The 18,594-nt window shown below is 48.8% G+C and overlaps 2 protein-coding genes across 4 annotated transcripts in view; both read right to left on the bottom strand.

Annotated features, from left to right (window-relative positions):
* The window catches only part of Ppil2 (peptidylprolyl isomerase like 2), a 28,779-nt gene extending 28,608 nt beyond the window's left edge, over window positions 1-171 (bottom strand). The window contains exon 1 of the mRNA XM_052739999.1: window positions 43-171. Coding sequence (XP_052595959.1) covers window positions 43-74 — 32 coding nt within the window. The 5' untranslated portion in view covers window positions 75-171. The remainder of the gene's footprint in view (window positions 1-42) is intronic.
* Window positions 172-3,806: 3,635 nt separating this feature from the next.
* On the bottom strand, window positions 3,807-17,150 carry LOC128111738 (uncharacterized). 3 transcript variants are annotated; one of them, XM_052740004.1, is made up of 7 exons: window positions 14,515-17,150; window positions 14,137-14,391; window positions 13,790-13,913; window positions 11,087-11,298; window positions 10,536-10,606; window positions 10,217-10,321; window positions 8,172-9,103 (listed from the first exon to the last, which is right to left on the bottom strand). In XM_052740004.1, the coding sequence occupies exons 2-7, from the start codon at window positions 14,356-14,358 to the stop codon at window positions 8,866-8,868; spliced, it is 972 nt and encodes a 323-aa protein (XP_052595964.1). In that variant the 5' UTR covers window positions 14,359-14,391; window positions 14,515-17,150; the 3' UTR covers window positions 8,172-8,865. The 3 variants fall into 3 exon arrangements, with proteins under 3 accessions (XP_052595965.1, XP_052595964.1, XP_052595963.1); XM_052740005.1 differs by lacking the exon at window positions 8,172-9,103 and adding an exon at window positions 3,807-4,034 and having other exon boundaries at window positions 14,137-17,053; XM_052740003.1 differs by having other exon boundaries at window positions 14,137-17,080.
* Window positions 17,151-18,594: the final 1,444 nt, after the last annotated feature.

Consider the following 18,594-nt stretch of genomic DNA (forward strand, 5'->3'; position numbering starts at 1 on the left):
AGGATGGCGATGAGCTGAGACGAAAGGTGCTGCCCAACTTACATCTTGTCCTTCTGGTGTTGTCGCTTCCCCATGGCGGCGACAAACCAAAGGCGACACCAGCAGACGATGCGACTCCGGCGCCTCCGCTTTCTCGACTACTTCCGGAGTTCCGCTCACCCGGTCCCGGAAGTTGGAATAAGGCATCCTGGGAACTGTGGTTTCCAGGTGCCCAGAGTGCGTGCTGGGCGCGGCCACCCTGCGAGGCTGAGGCTTGCTGGCTGAGTAGGATCCACTTTTGCTGTCTCCCGCCAAACTGCGTTTCGACTTCTCAGAGACGTCTCTGTGCACTGCTTGGTTACTTGCCCAGCTCATGCTTTGCCAGCCAGATCTGCTCAGACCTGCCCTCCCTTGTATCTAAAGCCTATTGCCCTTTCTCCTGGACCAGCGCCTGCGAAGGTGTGTCCACCCCACAGTTTACGAACCTCCTTTTCTTTGCTCTCCTTCGGCCCCTAAGTCCTCCAAGCCCATTAGGTGGCAGTTGATAAAGCCTTCGGGGCCAGTCCCATATATCTCCTCTGCTAGATCGTTCCCTGGGGGCCAGGTCTTTGTTCTGGATTGTTTTTGCCTAAGGATACAGAGGACTAAGGGGTATAGTAAGCACAAACGCCTGAATTTCCCTTTTAAAGTAAGTGTGTGGTCAATTATGTGCCATGGCACGTGTGTGGAGCTCAGAGGACAAGACTCAGAAGTTGGTTCCCCTTGCAGCCTTGTGCAGCGAGTACGTTTACCTGCGAAGCCAGGAAGCCATCTCTCCAGCCTAAGCTTGTGGTTTTTATTTATTTTTTATGTGCATTGGTGTTTTGCCTGCATGTATGTCTGTGTGAGGGTGTCAGATCTCCTATGGGTGATGGGAATTGAACCTGGCCCTTTGGGAGAGCATCCAGTGCTCTTAACTGCTGAGCCGTCTCTCCAGCCCCCAAGCTTGTGGTTTTAAACACCTCTTATATGCTGACTCCCAAAGCAAACTACATGTCTAGAGTTCTTGTCTACATGTCTGATCAAAGAATTCTCAATTTCCCTGTCCTCTGTAGCAAATCTCCACTTTCATGCTAAAGGATGTGTTCCACACCCTATATCCTGACCTCCAACTGTTAGGTCTCAGACATGGGACGAGGTGCCTATTTAACATATCAAAGTGGATGCCAGCCACCAGGTTTTCCCTGCATCCCTCAGTCCCTACCTGTCACAGGGGCCTCCTGACTAGCACGCCCTCCCTGTCCCCTACCCCAAACTTCTCCAGCCCAGGGGCTGGGCTGCCCTTCCCTATATAGTCCAACCATTTTGATTACCTTGCCTTTTCATCTGCTTTCTTTGAGCCTCCTTGCTGTGGATATCGCTCTATATAAATAAAGCACTAATTGGCCAGTGACCAGGCAGGAAGTATAGGCGGGACAAGGAGAGAGGAGACTTGAGGAAGGAGGAAGGAAAGAGAGACCAGCTGGAGCCACCGCCAGGACAAGGAAGATGTAAAGTACCGGTAAGCCACGACCCACGTGACAAAGTAAAGATTAATAGAAATGGGCTGAATATAAGAGTGAGAGCTGGACAATGATAGGCCTGAGCTAATGGCCAAGCAGTTTAAATAATGTAAGAGTCTGTGTGTTTATTTTATAAGTGGGCTCCGGGACTGGCGGGACTTGGCGGTGGGAGCTGGAGAAAAATTCTCCAGCTACACCTCCTGGCTGCTGCACCTGGTTCCCCTCTCCTCCTACCCTTCTTGTATGGTTCAGGGTCATGTCCACTATGGACCCTCCTAGGTGTCCCTGCCTCTGGCTATGCTCTCCCTTTTATCTACAATAAACTTTCTCCTCCACCATACCTAGGAGCAGTCATGTTCCTTTCCTTTTTTTTTTTTTTTTTTTTTTATTCACTACCCTGATAAGATGTTCAACCAGCCAAATTCCTATGTAACCAAGAAACCATTGGAAACTCCCTAGGCTTGCAGTTTTGGGGACTATAAATAAACCATTCCTCCTATGTTTAGGACTATTCTTTCAAACCCTGCTTTAGGGAGTGAACGGTGTCTAACAGGAAATAAATCTTATTCAACCAAAAAACTTGGGTAATGGTCTTTACTCTTATTCGGTGGGATTAACAAGGACCACCGTCCACCCATCGCCCAAAGACAGTCCCCTGTGCCTCTGCTCATGTCATGGCTTCTGGTTTCCAAATAAATTTCACTTCAAAAGATCTTTTAGCCCAGCATGGTGGCGCACACCTTTAATCCCAGCACTTGGGAGGCAGAGGCTGAAGGATCTCTGTGAGTCCAAGTTCTGCCTGGTCTACAGAGTGAGTTACAGCCAATCAGGAATATACAGTGAGACCTTGTCTCAAAAAAAAAAAGAAAAGAAAAAGAGAGAAGCTTCCTTGACCACCCTTATATCTCTCCCATAGTTTATCACAATTTGTAATTATATAGTAATTTTGCCTATGTTCTGATTTTTTTAATCTACAGTCCCAAGCAAAGTGTGGGTATCAACCATGACTCAGTAAGTATATCCTAATGTCCAGTAATGACTGACATCTCACATGGAGAACAGGTTCTAAGGCCTGCATGTGAAGTGACAATGAGAATTTTTGAAACTCAGAGAAGTACCAAGCTGGAAACTGACAGACCCACTCACTCTCTTCCAGGCAAAAACACCCACCAAAGTAGGCTTGTGTTTAGAGAATACATACAAGGAAAATATAATTCACTTGCAAGGAGAGAGAAACCCAAATCAATGGGGTCAGTCGCTGAAGGGAAGAACAATATTCCCCACCCCATTCACTCAAAGTGCACATAATGGAATTGCTTGTCAGAGTGCAAGTAAGGGGCCATTGCCTGCCTCTGCCTCCTGAGGGCTGGGATTAAAGGCGTGCACCACCACTGGCTAAACACACTGTACATATTCTATGCACCTTAGGCAGGGAGTTCAAGTTGGCTGTACCCCATTTGTTTTAGATAGAAGTACAGAGAGGATGTACAAGCCCCAGGGAGCTCCGCACCAGGACGCACTGTTATGGAATAATCTCTCTGTACGCTGTGAAGATGTGTCTTTGCCAAGGTGCCTTCTGATTGGTTTAATAAAAGAGCTGATTGGTCATTAGCTAGGCAGGAAATATAGTCAGGACAGATAGATGACGCTGCGTGGAAGAAGGGTGGAGTCTCGGGAGTCGTGAGAGGCACAGAGATAATCAAGATGAATGTGCTGTGTTGAAATGAAGAAGGTGGGGGCTGGAGAGATGACTCAACAGTTAAGAGCACTGGCTGTTCTTTCAGAGGTCCTGAGTCCAATTCCCAGCAACCACATGGTGGCTCACAACCATTTATAATGAGATCTGGCGCCCTCTTCTGGCCTGCAGGCAGAACATTGTATACATAATAAATAATAAATCGGCCAGGCGGAGGTGGCGCACGCCTTTAATCCCAGCACTCAGGAGGCAGAGGCAGGTGGATCTCTGTGAGTTCGAGGCCAGCCTGGGCTACCAAGTGAGTTCCAGGAAAGGCGCAAAGCTACACAGAGAAACCTTGTCTCGAAAAACCAAAAAAAAAAAAAAATAATAATAATAATAATAATAATAATAAATCTTTAAAAAAGAAAGAAAAAGAAATAAAGGTACCACCATTTGGCAGAGGGTAGATAAGAAATATGGGTTAATTTAAAATGTAAGAGTTAGCTAGTAACCAGCCTGAGCTATCAACCAAGGATTTATAATTAATAATAAGCCTCTGAAAGGTTATTTGGGAATGGCTGCCGAGACACAAGGAAATTCGCCTACAATGCGCCTCTGTGGAAATTTATTCATTCCTGGGGCGTGGTCTGTAGGGAAGAGGTTACTCGCTCTTCTTGGTAAGGATGGACTCTGCACTGCCAGGGTCATTCTCTGGATCGTCTTTAGGTCTGGGTACAGGCTGGAACTTGAGTAGAACAGGTGGAGTGAAGATGGACGCTTTCACAACAGGAGATGGAGTCTCATCAGTGTTGGAGGGTTCACTACAGGCTGCTGTCCTGCATGATAGAGGGTCAACACATACCCATGAAATGGACACTAGCACACAGGGCTGCCAGACGTACGTGTAATAAAGTCACAGGCTACAGGTTGTCTCCCAAGATTTCTTCTAGAAACCTCTCCCATGGAGTCTGTTCAGTGTTGTGTTATAGCACTCTGTGATTGTAGAAGCTGCAACAGATCTAACTGCCTATAAGTGACACCTATAAGTGACACCTGTAAGGGACACCTATAAGGGACACCTATAAAGGACACCTAGAGGACACAGTGCAAATTACCAGTGGGCTGTCCTGCCGCCAGTCAAAGGAGTGAAAATGGCCGGGCGCTTGGGAGGCAGAGCCAGGCGGATCTCTGTGAGTTCGAGGCCAGCCTGGTCTACAGAGCGAGATCCAGGACAGCTAGGGCTACACAGAAAGACCCTGTCTCAAAAAACCGATAAATAAATAAATTTAAAAATAAATAAATAAATAAGTGAAAATGTCCCACTAGCTGTTTTGTTTTGCTTTTGGGAGACTGGGTGGCCTCAAACTATGTGGTCCAGACTGGCTTTTGGTTACAGGAATGTACATGTAATCAGCCACCTGCCTGTCCAACCTTTCAACCCCCTTTGATCAGATCCATAGCTTCCTAACAGGCCACTTGGGTATTATTTAGTGAATACATGTTTGTAGTAGCAATTTCCTCTAGATTGAAACATTTCCTCCTGGAGGGAGAAACTCATAAAACTCAAGAAAACTTCAAAAACTAATTTAAAAAAGTTGTAAGGAGCCAGGTGACAGTGGTGTACGCCTTTAATCCCACCACTTGAGAGGCAGAGGCAGGTGATCACTGTGAGTTTGAGACCAGCCTGGTCTACAGAGCGAGATCCAGGACAGGCACCAAAACTACACAGAGAAACCCTGGGGGGGGGGGGAGTTGTGAGGGTATATAAGCAATAAAATGTTGCGGGGAGGGGGGGGGGAGGACAGGACACAGGACACACACTCAAATTGGGAAAGGAACTCAGGCTCCGCTTTCCTGAGTCCTCAGCACATGAGGGCTAGCTTTTTAGTGATGCAACCCCGAGTTGCCCTCACTCACTCCTAAAAGGACCACAGTAAACGCCAGTTCACCCAGCTAGATGTGGGTGGAATCATGTCTTTGATCTGTCATCAGCACATCATCTAAGAGGAATAGACATTTGCCCACACATCTTTCCAGAAAAGCCATACGACCATTTCTGCATAATTTGAATAGCCATACAATATTCCATAACACGAATACATATTTTTCTTTCTAGATTTTTTTTTCTTTTTTTGAGACAGGGTCTCAATATAATAGCCCTCATAGCCTTGGTTGGTCTGAATTTCTAGAACTTTTTTTTCTTGAGCAGGCTGATGACAAACTTCTAGCAATATTTCTGTCTTAGCCTCATGAGTGATGGAATTAAAGACAAGTGTTGTCATGCCTGGATTCATATTTTCTCTTTGTGCTTCTTCTGTTGTTGGTGATAGTAGTGCTTTTTTGTTTTGGTTTGGATTTTGGTTACTATTTTGGTTTGGTTTTAAGACAGGGTCTCACTGTGTTGCCCTGGCTGACTTGAAACTATGTAGACCAGGCTGGCTTCCTGTCACTGATGCCCCAGAGCCAGGATTAAAAGTGTGTGCCACTTAGCTCAGCCACATTCCCTCCTTTTTTTTTTTTTAAAGACACGGGATGTCTTTTTTTTTTTTAAATGATTTTTTTTTTAAGATTTATTTATTTATTATGTATACAGCATGTATGACTGCAGGCCAGAAGAGGGCACCAGATCTCATTACAGATGGTTGTGAGCCATGTGGTTGCTGGGAATTGAACTCAGGACCTCTGGAAGAACAGTCAGTGCTCTTAACCTCTGAGCCATCTCTCCAGCCCCCCACATTCCCTCTTTTAACTGATACTACCATAAAGTTTTACAAAGTGTCTTTTCTCAATTAGCCTAACAAAAAAGGTAAGGCTCACTAGGACCCTCTCTGGGAGTATATAATCCCATATCTAGCAGCGCTGGGACAGGAAGGTCACAAGTTCAAGGTCAGACTGATGAACTTGCTGAGATCCTGACTCAGAAGCCAAGAAGGTTCTAGGGTGTGGCTCTGCAGTAGGTCACTTACCTAGCATACACAAGCCCTGTATTCAAAGGACCTTTGCTTTGGAGGCAGTTTCCAAGGTGTCAACCAAGCTCAAACACCCATTCACTGAATCTGAGAACTTTTTATAGTTCATGACCTATCTTGAAAAGATAGTCTTTAATCCCAGCACTCATGAGGCAGAGACAGGTGGATCTTTGTGAGTTTGAGGCCAGCCTGGCTACAGAGTGTGTTCCAGGACAGCTAGCGCTACAAAGTGAAACCCTGACTCAAAAACAAAAACAAAAAACAAAAAAGGAAAGTAGAAAGGAGAAGATATTTGCAAATTGCATTTGATAAGAGACTTGACTCCACCATCTAAAAAGTTGTTAGAAAAACCAAGAAGGTCTGGAGAAATTACTCATCAGTTAAGAGCATGTACTGCCTGTTCTCACAGTGGACCTGAGTTCTGTTCCTGGCACCTGAGTCAGGTGACTCACATTTCAACCCAGCTCAAGAGGAATCTGATGCCTCTGGCTTCTTCAGGTACCCGCACACACAAGCACATAACCACACAGAGATACACATACATATAGTTGTAAAAAATCTAGGCCAGACAGTGGTGGTGTACACCTTTAACTCCAGTGCACAGAGGTGGGTGGATCTCTGTGAGTTTGAGGCCAGCCTGGTCTACAGAGTTCCAGGACAGCCAGGGCTACACAGAGAAACCGGCCAGTGACTACATGTTAACACTGACCATTCTCAGAGCCTCTAAAATATTAAGTGTGTTAAAGTGTACCACAACATGCATGTGGCGCTCAGAGGACGCTTGCAGGAATCAGTTCTCTCCTTCCACCATGATCTTTCTGAGGGATCAAACTCAGGTTATCCAGGCTCGGCCGCAAATACCTTTACCCATAGAGCCAATTGTGGTGGCGTGAATGAGCCTAGAGATTTATGTGTTTGAATTCTTGACCCCCAGTTGTTAGAACTGTTTGGGAAGGACTAAAGGTGTGTCACATGGGTGGATTTGGGGTTCCAAAAGCCTTCAACCGCCCTCAGTGTATTCTCTGCTTCCTGTTTGTAGATGAGGATCTGAGCTCCCCACTGCTGCCCTCATGCCATGCTGGCCTTCCTGCTGCCCTTCTCCCTGCCGTGATGGTGATGGATTCCTGTCCCTCTGGAACCAGAAGCCCCAAGTAAACCTTTCCTTTTATAAGTTGCCTTAGTCATGGTGTTTTATCACGGCAATAGAAAAGTAACTAATATACCAGCCCTGAATCGGACACTAAATGTGTGGGTCATGTGCTAGGAAAGAGTTAAAAACGAGACTCGGGCTGAAGTGCAGCTCAATGGTGGAGAACTGGCCCATATGCACAGTCCTGGATTCCATTCTCAACAGCAACAACACACACAGCCATGCTCACACAAAGAATTTGGTAATGCTTCCATAGTTAAAAAGAGGTACTTCCGGGTTGGGGATTTAGTTCAAGGCCCTGGGTTCGATCCTCAGCTCAGAAAAAAAAAAAGAGGAACTTCCTTTAATACCAGCACTTGGAAGGCAGAGGCAGGCAGATCTCTTGTGAGTTCCAGGCTAGCCAAAGCTACACAGAGAAACCCTATCTCAAAAAACCAAAAGTAGCCAGGCAGCGGTGGTGTGCACCTTTTTTAATCCCAGCACTCAGGAGGCAGAGTCAAGCAGATCTCTGTGAGTTCGAGGCCAGCCTGGTCTACAGAGCGAGATCTAGGACAGGCTCCAAAATTACATGGAGAAACCCTGTTTCGAAAAACAAAAAAACACTTTAAAAAATAAATAAATAAATAAATAAATAAATAAATAAAATACATTCTCTCAATGGGGCTGAAGAGGTGGCTCAGTGGTTGGGAGCACTGGCTGCTCTTCCAGACCTTGCCAGCACCCACATGGTAGCTCACAACTACCTGTAACTCCAGTTCCAAGGGATCCACCACCCTCATACAGGCAAGCCAATGTACATAAAATAAAAATAAATAAAACATTTAAAAAGAAGAAGAAGAAGGAGAAGAAAAACCTTGACAGTACAATTCTCAATTTATTTTGGACTTTTGATGGCTCCAGAGCACTCAATCTCAGGGTGTACATCTCTCAGCTATAAAGAAGCCTAAGACATAAAGGTTTGCTTGTTTGTAAGTCACTCTGGAGAACTCTGTGAGAATCTGTGATTCCCTTGTGTAAATCACCTGAACGGTGCAGTGGTGCACACCAGTACTCCAAAATACCCAGAGTATTGAAGCTGAAAGATCACTTGAGTCCAGGAGTTCCAGAACTGCCTGGACAACATATAAAAAAGACGTGGGCAGGAGGAGACACAAGATGGCTCAGGAGATCAAGCCTGATGACCTGAGTTCAATCTCCAGGTAAAAGGAGAAAACTGCTTCCTTGAAAATTGACCTCTGACCTCCACACACAATATGCCTCCCCACATACAAAATAAATATGCAAAAATACAGGAAAAATCATCTGAACTCATTTATTACTTCTGGGGATGTAAAGAAAGTGGTTCCTTTACTTTGATAGACAGTTTGCCAGACTTACAAAACTAAAAACATGGACTCAGTGGAACCCCGAGCCCCAAGGTTGCCTGGGAGGGGAGTCAAGACTGCTGGGACTTGCTACCTTTCCACTTAGCTAAGAAAACAGGAGCCCCAGATTGGAGGAGAGACCCTGCCTCAACGGAACAGGCAGGGAGTGACAGAGAAAGACACTCTACATCCTTTTCTGGCTTCTGTGTGCATGCACAAGTATGCATACATTCACACAGATACACACACACAAATGATAACTAGATATAGCAGCCTCAAAAGGGCAAAATTGTGATGCTGGGTGGTGGTGGCACACACCTTTAATCCCAGCACTTGGGAAGCAGAGGCAGGTGGATCTCTGAGTTTGAGGCCAGTCTACAGAGTGAGTTCCAGGACAGCCAGGACTGTTATACAGAGAAACCCTGCCAAAAAAAAAAAAAAAAAAAAAAAAAAAGGCAAAACTATGAAGACAGTGAAAAAATGGGTGATTTAAGGCTAGACAGACGACCCAGTGCCTGCCACAGAGGCAAGAAGACCTGACTTCATATTCCCAGCACCCACATAAAAAGCCAGGCACTACAGTGCTCTCCTATAGTACTAGAGCTAGGGGACAGTGACAGGTGGATGCCTGGAGCTCACTGATTAGCCAGCCCAGTCAAATTATTAAGTTACAGATTCATTGAGAAGCCCTGTATCAATAATAGCAACAAAAGGTGGAGAGTGATGAAGACCTTAAACATTCTGGCCTCCATACACATGTGCACAGACCAACATCAATACATAAATATAGTGCATGCATGTACACACACACACACACACACACACACACACACACACACACACACACACCACTGGTTGTCAGGAGTTTAGGAAAGGAAAGGACGAATAGGCAGAACACAGAGACTTTTCTCTCCTTAAGACAGGGTCTCATGTAGCCAAGGCTGGCCTTACACTGACTATATAAGCAGAGATGACCTTGACTTTCTGATCCTTCTGCCTCCACCTCCCAAGTGCTGTGATTACAAGCTACATCTCTGGCTCTATAGGTGATTTTTTTTTTTTTTTTTTTTTTTTTGATTTTTTGAGACAGGGTTTCTCTGTGTAGCTTTGCGCCTTTCCTGGGACTCACTTGGTAGCCCAGGCTGGCCTCGAACTCACAGAGATCCGCCTGGCTCTGCCTCCCGAGTGCTGGGATTAAAGGCGTGCGCCACCACCGCCCGGCTCTATAGGTGATTTTTAACAATCCAAATTTTGTGAACCCTACAGGACAATACGATTCCAAGGCAACCCCTTAGCTGCTTCCTTTCAGCTGAGCCTGGGTTGGGCCAATCATTGGTGTCTTCTACCACTGCAAACACTGATTACATGTGAGGTTCTGGAAGTGGAAGGAGTGTCATGAACTTCTGCCCTTGAGCACACTATCACGGCACCAGAACAGAACCTAGCATCCAGGTCACAGTGCCTGTGAGAGAGACAGGGACCCCAGCACTGGAACAGAGCCCAGGGGTCCAGATGGGAAAGGTACAGACACTCACCAGGGGAAGCCAGGGCAATGCAGCTTGTGTGCGCTGTTTCCTGCCAAATATGAGAAATGGAAGCCTCCAGGGTTGAGGACCAAGGGGGTCAGATCGACCATGTGGCTGTGAGATAGGGAGAAGCGGATGCTGGCGATGGGACCATCCACAGCATCAGCACGCTTATCTATAACACGGGTCCAAGGGTACCATCACAATCCAATCACCACCCAAAACTGTGAGAATTAAGAGGCTGAGACAAAATAACCATCAAGTCTGGCACTCAAGATGTTCCCCAAATGCTTTTTGTTTCCTTCAAGATGAGTAAAATCCTGTCCACCTCTTTGAAGTTGATGAAAGACCATTCCAGTTTAATTTCACTTCAGATCTTGAAATACCCAGTTTCTCCATCTACAAGAAACAAAGAAAATCTCAGGAGAGAGTGGAAACTGTACTTTTCCACGCAGAAAAGCAATCCCTACATAGGAAGCAAGAGTTTATTTCAGGGGTGTCTGGGAACTGAGGAAGCCCTATCCCCAAGGCAAGGGCTACAGGGAAGGGGAGGGCTGGGTGGGGGAGGGGGAGCAGAGGAGGGATAACACCCCCAGAGAAAGGCAGGAATGGGGATAAGATGTGAGAAAGTCTATGGTTTTCCTCCTATTCTTGGGGACATCCCAAGTGGACACGAGGTTGAACTTTGTGCTATTCACCTCCGCTGCAGACCTCGGCCAGGGCAGCCAGGCCCTCTTGTCTGTCCCACCTGCTGCTAGTTCATACCCAAAGCCTGTCTGAGAGGAGCCCGTCAGCAGAGATCTGAGAACCACTGCTTGGCCAGGACGGGAGAAGAGAAGATTCACCCCCAGCACTAGAGTAGAGCATGTTCCCACTGACCTGCTTGCCAGACAGTGTAGGAAAGGGGCCGAAGACTCTGGGCATAGTGTAAACAGAGGGTGATGTGGCCACTACAGAGGCCATGGTGGTGACAGGCGTTGGTGGCAGCGGTGGTGGTAATGGAGCTGGCAGCAGGCACGGGGAGGTTGCCTGGTCTCGAAAGAGGACCGGATCTTTCTTTCGTCTCAGCTTCCTCCTTCTCCTCTTGGCACCTTCATCAAATGGTGCAGTGAGTACCCACACCTTGGGCAGTAGGACCCAAACACAGCAACACAGGGGTTCCATGATGTCTCTCCAGCAAAGGAAAACCTTTTCAGGCCTTTTAGAAAATCCTGGGCCACCACTGACAGGTGCCAGCAGGCATTATCTCACCAACTACCCAACACCTTGGAGAAAGAATCCAAAATCAATTTCTCGCTCTCGCTCTCTCTACCTCTCCCCTCTTCTCTCCCCTTCCTTCCCTCCTTCAACAGGGTCTTACATATCCTAGGCTGGCCAGTCACAGCAGCTGAGAATCACCTTAAATTTGTGATCTTCCTGCCTCCAACCTCCAGGTTGCTAGGATTATATGTACACAGTTTACATGGTGCTGGGGATTAAACTCAGGACTTCACGTGTGCTAGGAGAGCATTCTACAGCTTTACTTTTGCCTCTTACAGGCAGAGCCATATCCCCTATGTGCACAAGGGCAGGCAGAATCCATGCCAAGATGTCTAACTTTAAGGGTACAATTTTGAAGGGAGTGATGGAGTGAACCAGGCCCTGTAGGCTAATCTGTGCCCCCCAGGCAAGGATTGTGGAAGACGGAGTCTGCCACCACCAGTAAGGATATCCAGGCCCCAGATGGTAAGCCCTCAGCCTACAGCCAAGCCTCAGAGGCATGTGGGGTGGAAAAGGGCACTGCTTATAAAAGAAAACCCATAGTGAGGTCTTGCAAAGGTGGACAGTGACACCTGGCAGGACCCTGAGCCAGGCCCTGCTCCACTTTTAGGTCTTATGGACGGCAGTGAATGGGTCTGGAGAGTACATCTGAATATTAACACATACCTCATACAGCCCATCAGAAGAGTTCATTAGCTGGATGTGGTGGTATATGCCTGTAATCCCAGAATTTAGGAGATAGAGGCACACACATATAATAAATGTAATAGAAGGGCTATAGAGATGGCTCAGTGGATAAGAGCACTCACTTATTGCTCTTGCTGAAGACCTGTATTCAGATCCCAGCACCCATGTCAGGTGGCTCACAACAACCTGTAACTCCAGCTGTAGGGAATCCAATGCCCTCTTCTGGCTTCCACATGTATCGGTACAAGTACATGGAATACATGCATGCACGCACACACACACACACACACACACACACACACACACACACACACAAGTGCTTAAAAATTTTAAAATAAATGTTAATAGAAAAATAAAAGGGGAGGGGCTAAGGAACCAACTCTGTTGATAAAGTTCCTATATTATAAGCATAAAGAGCTGAATTCAAAGCCAGGCGGTGGTGGCACATACCTTTAATCCCAGCACTCCAGAGGCAGAGACAAGCAGATCTCTGAGTTCGAGACCAGCCTGGTCTACAGAGTGAGTTCCAAGACAGCCAGGGCTGTTACACATGAAGTCTTGTCTCAAAAAAGATGAAAAAGAAAAAAAGAAAGATCTGAGTTTAGGTCCCCATTGCCTACAGAAAACGTAGGGCAGGGCAGCACACACCGGTGATCCATCTGGGGATGGATGCAGACAGATGCCTGAAGCTCACTGGCCAGCCAGCCTACCAAATCAATGAGCTTCAGATTCAGTGAGAGACCTTGTGTCAAAATATAAAGGTGGAGAAAGAGGGCAGAGAGCCAGGTGTGCTGGTGCACGTCTTTAGTCCCAGCCAGGGGGATCTCTGTTAATTGAAGGCCAGTCTGGTCTACACAATGAGTTAGTTCCAGGCTGGCTAGAGGTATATAGTGAGACCCTGTCAAAAAAAAAAAAGGATAAGGAGGGAGAGGGGAGAGGGGAGGAGGAGGAGGAGAAGAGGAGGAGGAGGAGGAGGAGGAGGAGGAGGAGGAGGAGGAGGAAGGGGCCAGCAAGATGGCTCACTGGGTACGAGCACTTGCTATGCAAGCCTGACAACCTGAATTGAATCTCCAGATCCCACAGTGGAAGAACTGACCCCTGTAAGTTATCCTGACTTTCACATGTGTGCCTTACACACATACTCGTGTATACACCATACACATACAACAATAATAATATTTTGTTTTAGAGCCAAGTGTGGTGGCGCACACTTTTAATCCCATCACTTTTTGAAGGCAGGGGCAGGCACATCTCTGCGATTTTTGAGGCCAGCAGGACTCCAGAATGAGACCCTGTCTCAAATAAACAGATAAATTGTTTTAATTAAGACACATCCTAAGGCCAGGATTAAAGGCGTCTGCACCCCACCCCGACCCCCTCAGTAGTCACTCAGTAGTCAGCCTCTAAATTAGCTCATCTTGCTAGGAGATGTGCCCTCCTTCCTGCTCTTCATTAAACATGATCCGAGAGGGGTAAGTCCAACCTGGAGTTGGATGGGCACCGCACTTGCACCTAAGATGTCAACAACCTGAGCTTGACATACACTGAGATGTTGATGGGAATTGAAACGGGAGGGGAAGCAGTTGCCCTGGGCTCAGATTCCCAAGGCTCACAGCTTCATCACTTGAGCCTCACCCTGGGAATACAGGTGTACACGGTTGATGCGCCTCTTCAGCTGCTCCAGGCGCTGATGCATCTCCAGAGCACCCATGCTGTTGCACTGGTTCAGTTCTCCCTGGACAGCGCAGACAAACTTTGCCTGCATTAACGATTGTAGAAAGGAGGGAAGCAAGAGAGTCGCTTGCCTGCTCTGTCCCCAGGCTTGGCATCCTTGGCTTCGGAAAGACCCTTCTGGCTGCCCCAACCCCCCCACACACACCCCGCTAGGGGACCTCCCCATCCATCCCTCAGTCAAAGCCCCACCCTCAATGCTCCCCCCTAAGAAACAGCAGGTGGAGATGGGGGCCTCCCGCAGCCCGCACCCAGAGGCAGGAGAGGAGCCCGCGCTGCTCGATCTCAGTCTGCTTGCCCTTGCGCACGACCCTCTCCGCCAGCGCCGGGTTGCGGTCCAAGGAACGGAAGAGACGGCGCAGCGCGCGCTCGGTGTAGGTCGCTGCTTGCCTCTCGAAGTCGTCCTCAGAGATGAGCTGGCAGAAGGTCACATTCTGGGGGAATTCGTTGTCGTACTCGTCCAGGACTTCCATCGAGAGGGACTGCTGGTGGTGAGCAGATGCTGCCTGGGGGCGGAGCGGCAGTCGGGGCAGGGCTCCTAGGGCAAGGAGACCCCCGCCCCCCGAGGCCTAGAACTGAGGTCCCGAAAGGTGACAGGAGCCCATTGGGGCGGGGACTACAGGACGCACCCACTCTTTCCCTACAGCCGCGAGGCAGACTCCAGTTCTCCAGACAACCCGGCCCCCTCCAGGTCTACCCCCAGGGAGTGCTTAAGGAGTCAGGGGGCGGGGCCAGCGCCAGTACACGCGACAATGCCCACCTCTCCGAGCATGCGCGCTGGTGTGCTCCTCCTCCCCAACTCTCCGGACCACTGAAGTACCCAGGTACCCTGGGGATTTTGATCTCCTTCTGAGCGGTGGTCCTCTCCAAAGCACCCAGCCTTCTCCCAGTTTTTCATTCCCTCCCAACCCTGCCTTACCAGTCTGCCCTGGTAATTGAATCTGGCTTCCAGTTCACCGAACCAATATCCAAAAGGACTTCCTTCTGCCCCCAAAGCGCTTTAGCTTTGGCTTTTGCACCCTCAGTTTTCTGTCCTGCTCTGCAGCATTACACACATCTCTCCAGATCATGTCCTGATCTCCCCTTCACGACCACTCCTTTTTTTGTTGATTTTTGAGACAAGGTCTCACTGTGTAGTTCTGGCTATCCAGGAAACCACTGTAGTCCAGGCTGATCTGGACGTCTGCTAGTCTCTGCCTCCAGAATGGTGGGATTAAAGGTGTATGACACGTGCTCGGACCTGTGACCACTCCTTCACTCTGTCTTGATGTCCCCCTGTCTTTTCCTTCTTGCCCCTCTGCTACATTTCTGAAAGTTGTCTTCACCCGCCTCTTGTCCTCCAAGGCCCAGCCCTCCCTTGAGTCCAGGCCCACACCAAGATATGAACAAGTAAGAATTCCTGGGCATCTCAGGAGGGATCGGCTGCACCAAGAGCTGCTGGCCCTCATCTACTCTAGCCACGAAGGCGAGTGGATGCCAGCTGCTGCTTCACCATCAAAGCCCTCCGTCACACCTGAGACCCACATCTGCAGTGCCAGAGCAGTGCCCCTATGGGTGATAGGACTTGGACAGCTAGAGCAGTGGCTGACCTTCTCAAGCCAGGGGTGAAGGCACTCCTAAAAGCCAGCCTGGCAGCCTGGGCCTCCTCTCAAGGAGACAGGCCTGACCAACTCTCACTAGGTCTTTTTCTCAGGGGGGAGGGCACTGAAACAGAGTCTCACCATGTAACTCTGGCTGTCCTGAAACTTGCTATGTAGACAGTCTTGTCCTCAAATTCACAAAGATCCATCTACCCATGCCTTCCCAGTGCTGGGTTCAAAGGCATGGGCCTCCACAACCAGCTTCTCCCTGGGTCTCGTTGGTAAAGGCGAGCCTGCAAGGACACCCCCAGAAAGGCTTCCTTAAAGCAGACATGCCAGACCCTCAGTGTCCCCTGTTCAGGACATACCCTCTTGTAAAAGAGCCAGCAGGAACAGGCATGGTTGGCAGGCCTCCTCTGCAGGCTTCCTACTCCAAGTCCATCCATCATCTCAGGTAGTACATTCCTGCTGGGCCCCAAGACCCAAGGTAATGCCTCTGGTTTGAGGGCCTTCTCATGCCTCCTCCCAAACGCCACTCAGAATAGTCTCTCGTCACCTTGGTTATCTTCAGGCATTGGGGGAGGCTGAGTCCTGGTCTTCCTGGTGTAGTTAAGGCTGAGCAAGGCACATAAACCTTTTCCATACAGAGAGTTGAACATCTGTTTCTCTCCACAAGGTCCTGGAGACTCCAGTTTTGTTTTGGTTTGGTTCTTGAGACAGCATTACACCATAGACAAGGCTAACCTCACATCGGAGGCAGTCTTCCTGCCTCAGCTTCCAGGCATGAGCCACCACACCTAGCACGGACTCCCAGTCTCAACCTGGAGGGCCAAGAGATTGAGACTAGAGCCTTCCCAAGTCTGGGGTCTCATCTTTGTACTGGCTCCAGCCTTGGAATACGATTCCCAGTATCCACCTTATCCTCTCCGATGGGGGGTCTCACCCAGCTCTGTCTCACCCTGGGGCGCCCCAGGTTCCTGAGCTGCGAAGTGAGTGGTGTGGACGTGGGCAGGCCTGACGGGTGCCCTTTCTCATTGCACTGCTCCCCAGGGACCCACAGTAGTGCAACAGGGAAAGGGTGTCCAGCGAGCCTGTTGGTCTCTCTGCGTGGGGGCGGGGCCTCTGCCTGGGCCAAGGGTGCCCTCTGACCCCAGAGACACAGGCCTGGCTAGAATTTCCAGTTTCCATGGAGAACAGAGTAAAATGAGCAGGGGGAGGGAGGGCGGCAGGCCTGAGGCCTGGGAAGAGAGGAAAGAAGGCGCTGTAGGTGAAGAGGCGGTCTGCAAGGCTGGCCCCAGATGCTTTGACAATATCATTGCACTGCTTCTCAGAGCACAGTAGTGCAACCTAGTCAGAGCGCCCGCAGCCAGCAGGCAGTCCATCACCCGCACTGTGCACAAGGCTGGAAGTTCAACCACCGTAGGTGGGTGGGACCTCTGTCCAAGATTTGGAGCACAGAAGGGACTCTAGCTCGGATGCAGTCCTCAGGGTCTTAGGAACTTTAGGGCACCCAAACTTGATTCTGAATCCGGTGAAAGAGACACTCCCCGGAGAGAGCTTAAGGGCAAGCACCCGAGGGGGCTCAAACACAAAGGAGAGGGGCCTGTGCTGGCGCTACCTTGTACCGTTTCAGCCTGGAGCTCCTTCTCGAGTAAGAGGGATGATTTACCCCCAGCAGGTGAGGACCTGGTCGTTGGTCCGTTCCTCCAGTATGAGTTCTGCATTCTGTCCTAACAGATTCTTCTGCTGGGAGGAGGAGAATGAGGGCTTCATGCCATCTGGAGTCCCTGCCTTGGGAGGACCCCCAGCCTCACCACACCCCCCACCTCAGACCAGCTACTCACATGGACAGACACCCTTGTTCCCACGGTGGAGACAGAAGATTAGTGGGAGGAGATCCTGGTTGTCGCCGGCCCTGTCTACTCGGACAACCCCGCACCTCGTGGCGACCTCTCGCTGGTGGGCTCCATCTTTAACCTCTGACAGTCCCAAGGGCCGAGCCCCAGGCCTCAAGCAAGGCACAGCGCCAGCCTCATTGGCTTGCGCCAACACCAAGCTTCGCCTCCTGCACACCTATTGGCTGCTGCTGGAAAGATTTCAAAATAGCCTCCGGGTTCCGATTGGCCAGGCGCCCGAGTTCTGGCTCCGCCGTTTTAACAATGAGTTCTACAACACTTTCTCATTCATAACTTATGAAAAGGAGCTCTGCCCGCCTTTTCCCAGCTTACTTCTCTGTATTGTAGTGATACTCGTGAGGGCGCGCCCATGCTCGCCACACAGCTCACCAAATTAAGGAGGGTGCTGAGATCCCCGGGAAGTGTCTGAGCCACTGGCCGAGCCAGCAGTTGAATAGGCCCTCAGGCTTCCAGAAGGGACAGTCACTCCAAGACGGAGGCTTTCCCTCTTTCTGTTCAACTTTTCAGAGTGTCGCCACCAGGACACCTCCAGCTGGCTGGGGAGGCCTTGGCATATGTAAGAGAAGCAAATGCGCTGATATTGCTGAGATTGGAAACCACTTTGGATGAGAGTTCATTGAGTGACCTTTCTGGGCTGATAAGTGGCAAAGATACACATCACCTAGCACACATAAGCTGAAGAGCTCTACTTAGGTGTATGTTGGGGAAGGGTAAAACAATGCTTTTGCAACTGGTGTCTGTGCCTTCTCCTGTTTTACCCATTTCATGGCTGTGAGAAAATGTTTTTGAAACATACAGAGCTGGTTTTCAATCTTCAGGAACATTATGTTGTCCAGTTTATTTTAAATTTATGTGTGTGGGGCTGGAGAGATGGCTCACTGGTTAAGGGCACTGGTTGCTCTTCCAAAGGTCCTGAGTTCAATTCCCAGCAACCATATGGTGGCTCACAGCCATCTGTAATGAGATCTGGCACCCTCTTCTGGCCAGCAGGCATACATGCAGACAGAACACTGTATACATATAAATAAATAAATAAATAAATAAATAAATAAATAAATAAATAAATAAATAAATAAATAAATAAATAAATATGTGTGTGGGTATTTTGCCTGCATGTCTGTGCACTACATGAATGCCTAGTGTCCAGGGAGGCCAAAGAAGGTGTTCAATCCTCTGAAACTGGAATTATAGATGGTTGTGAGCCACCACATGA

The sequence above is a fragment of the Peromyscus californicus genome, unplaced genomic scaffold (genome assembly GCF_007827085.1).
Source record: "Peromyscus californicus insignis strain IS unplaced genomic scaffold, ASM782708v3 Scaffold_16__1_contigs__length_79575227, whole genome shotgun sequence".
Taxonomy (NCBI): Eukaryota; Metazoa; Chordata; class Mammalia; order Rodentia; family Cricetidae; genus Peromyscus; species Peromyscus californicus.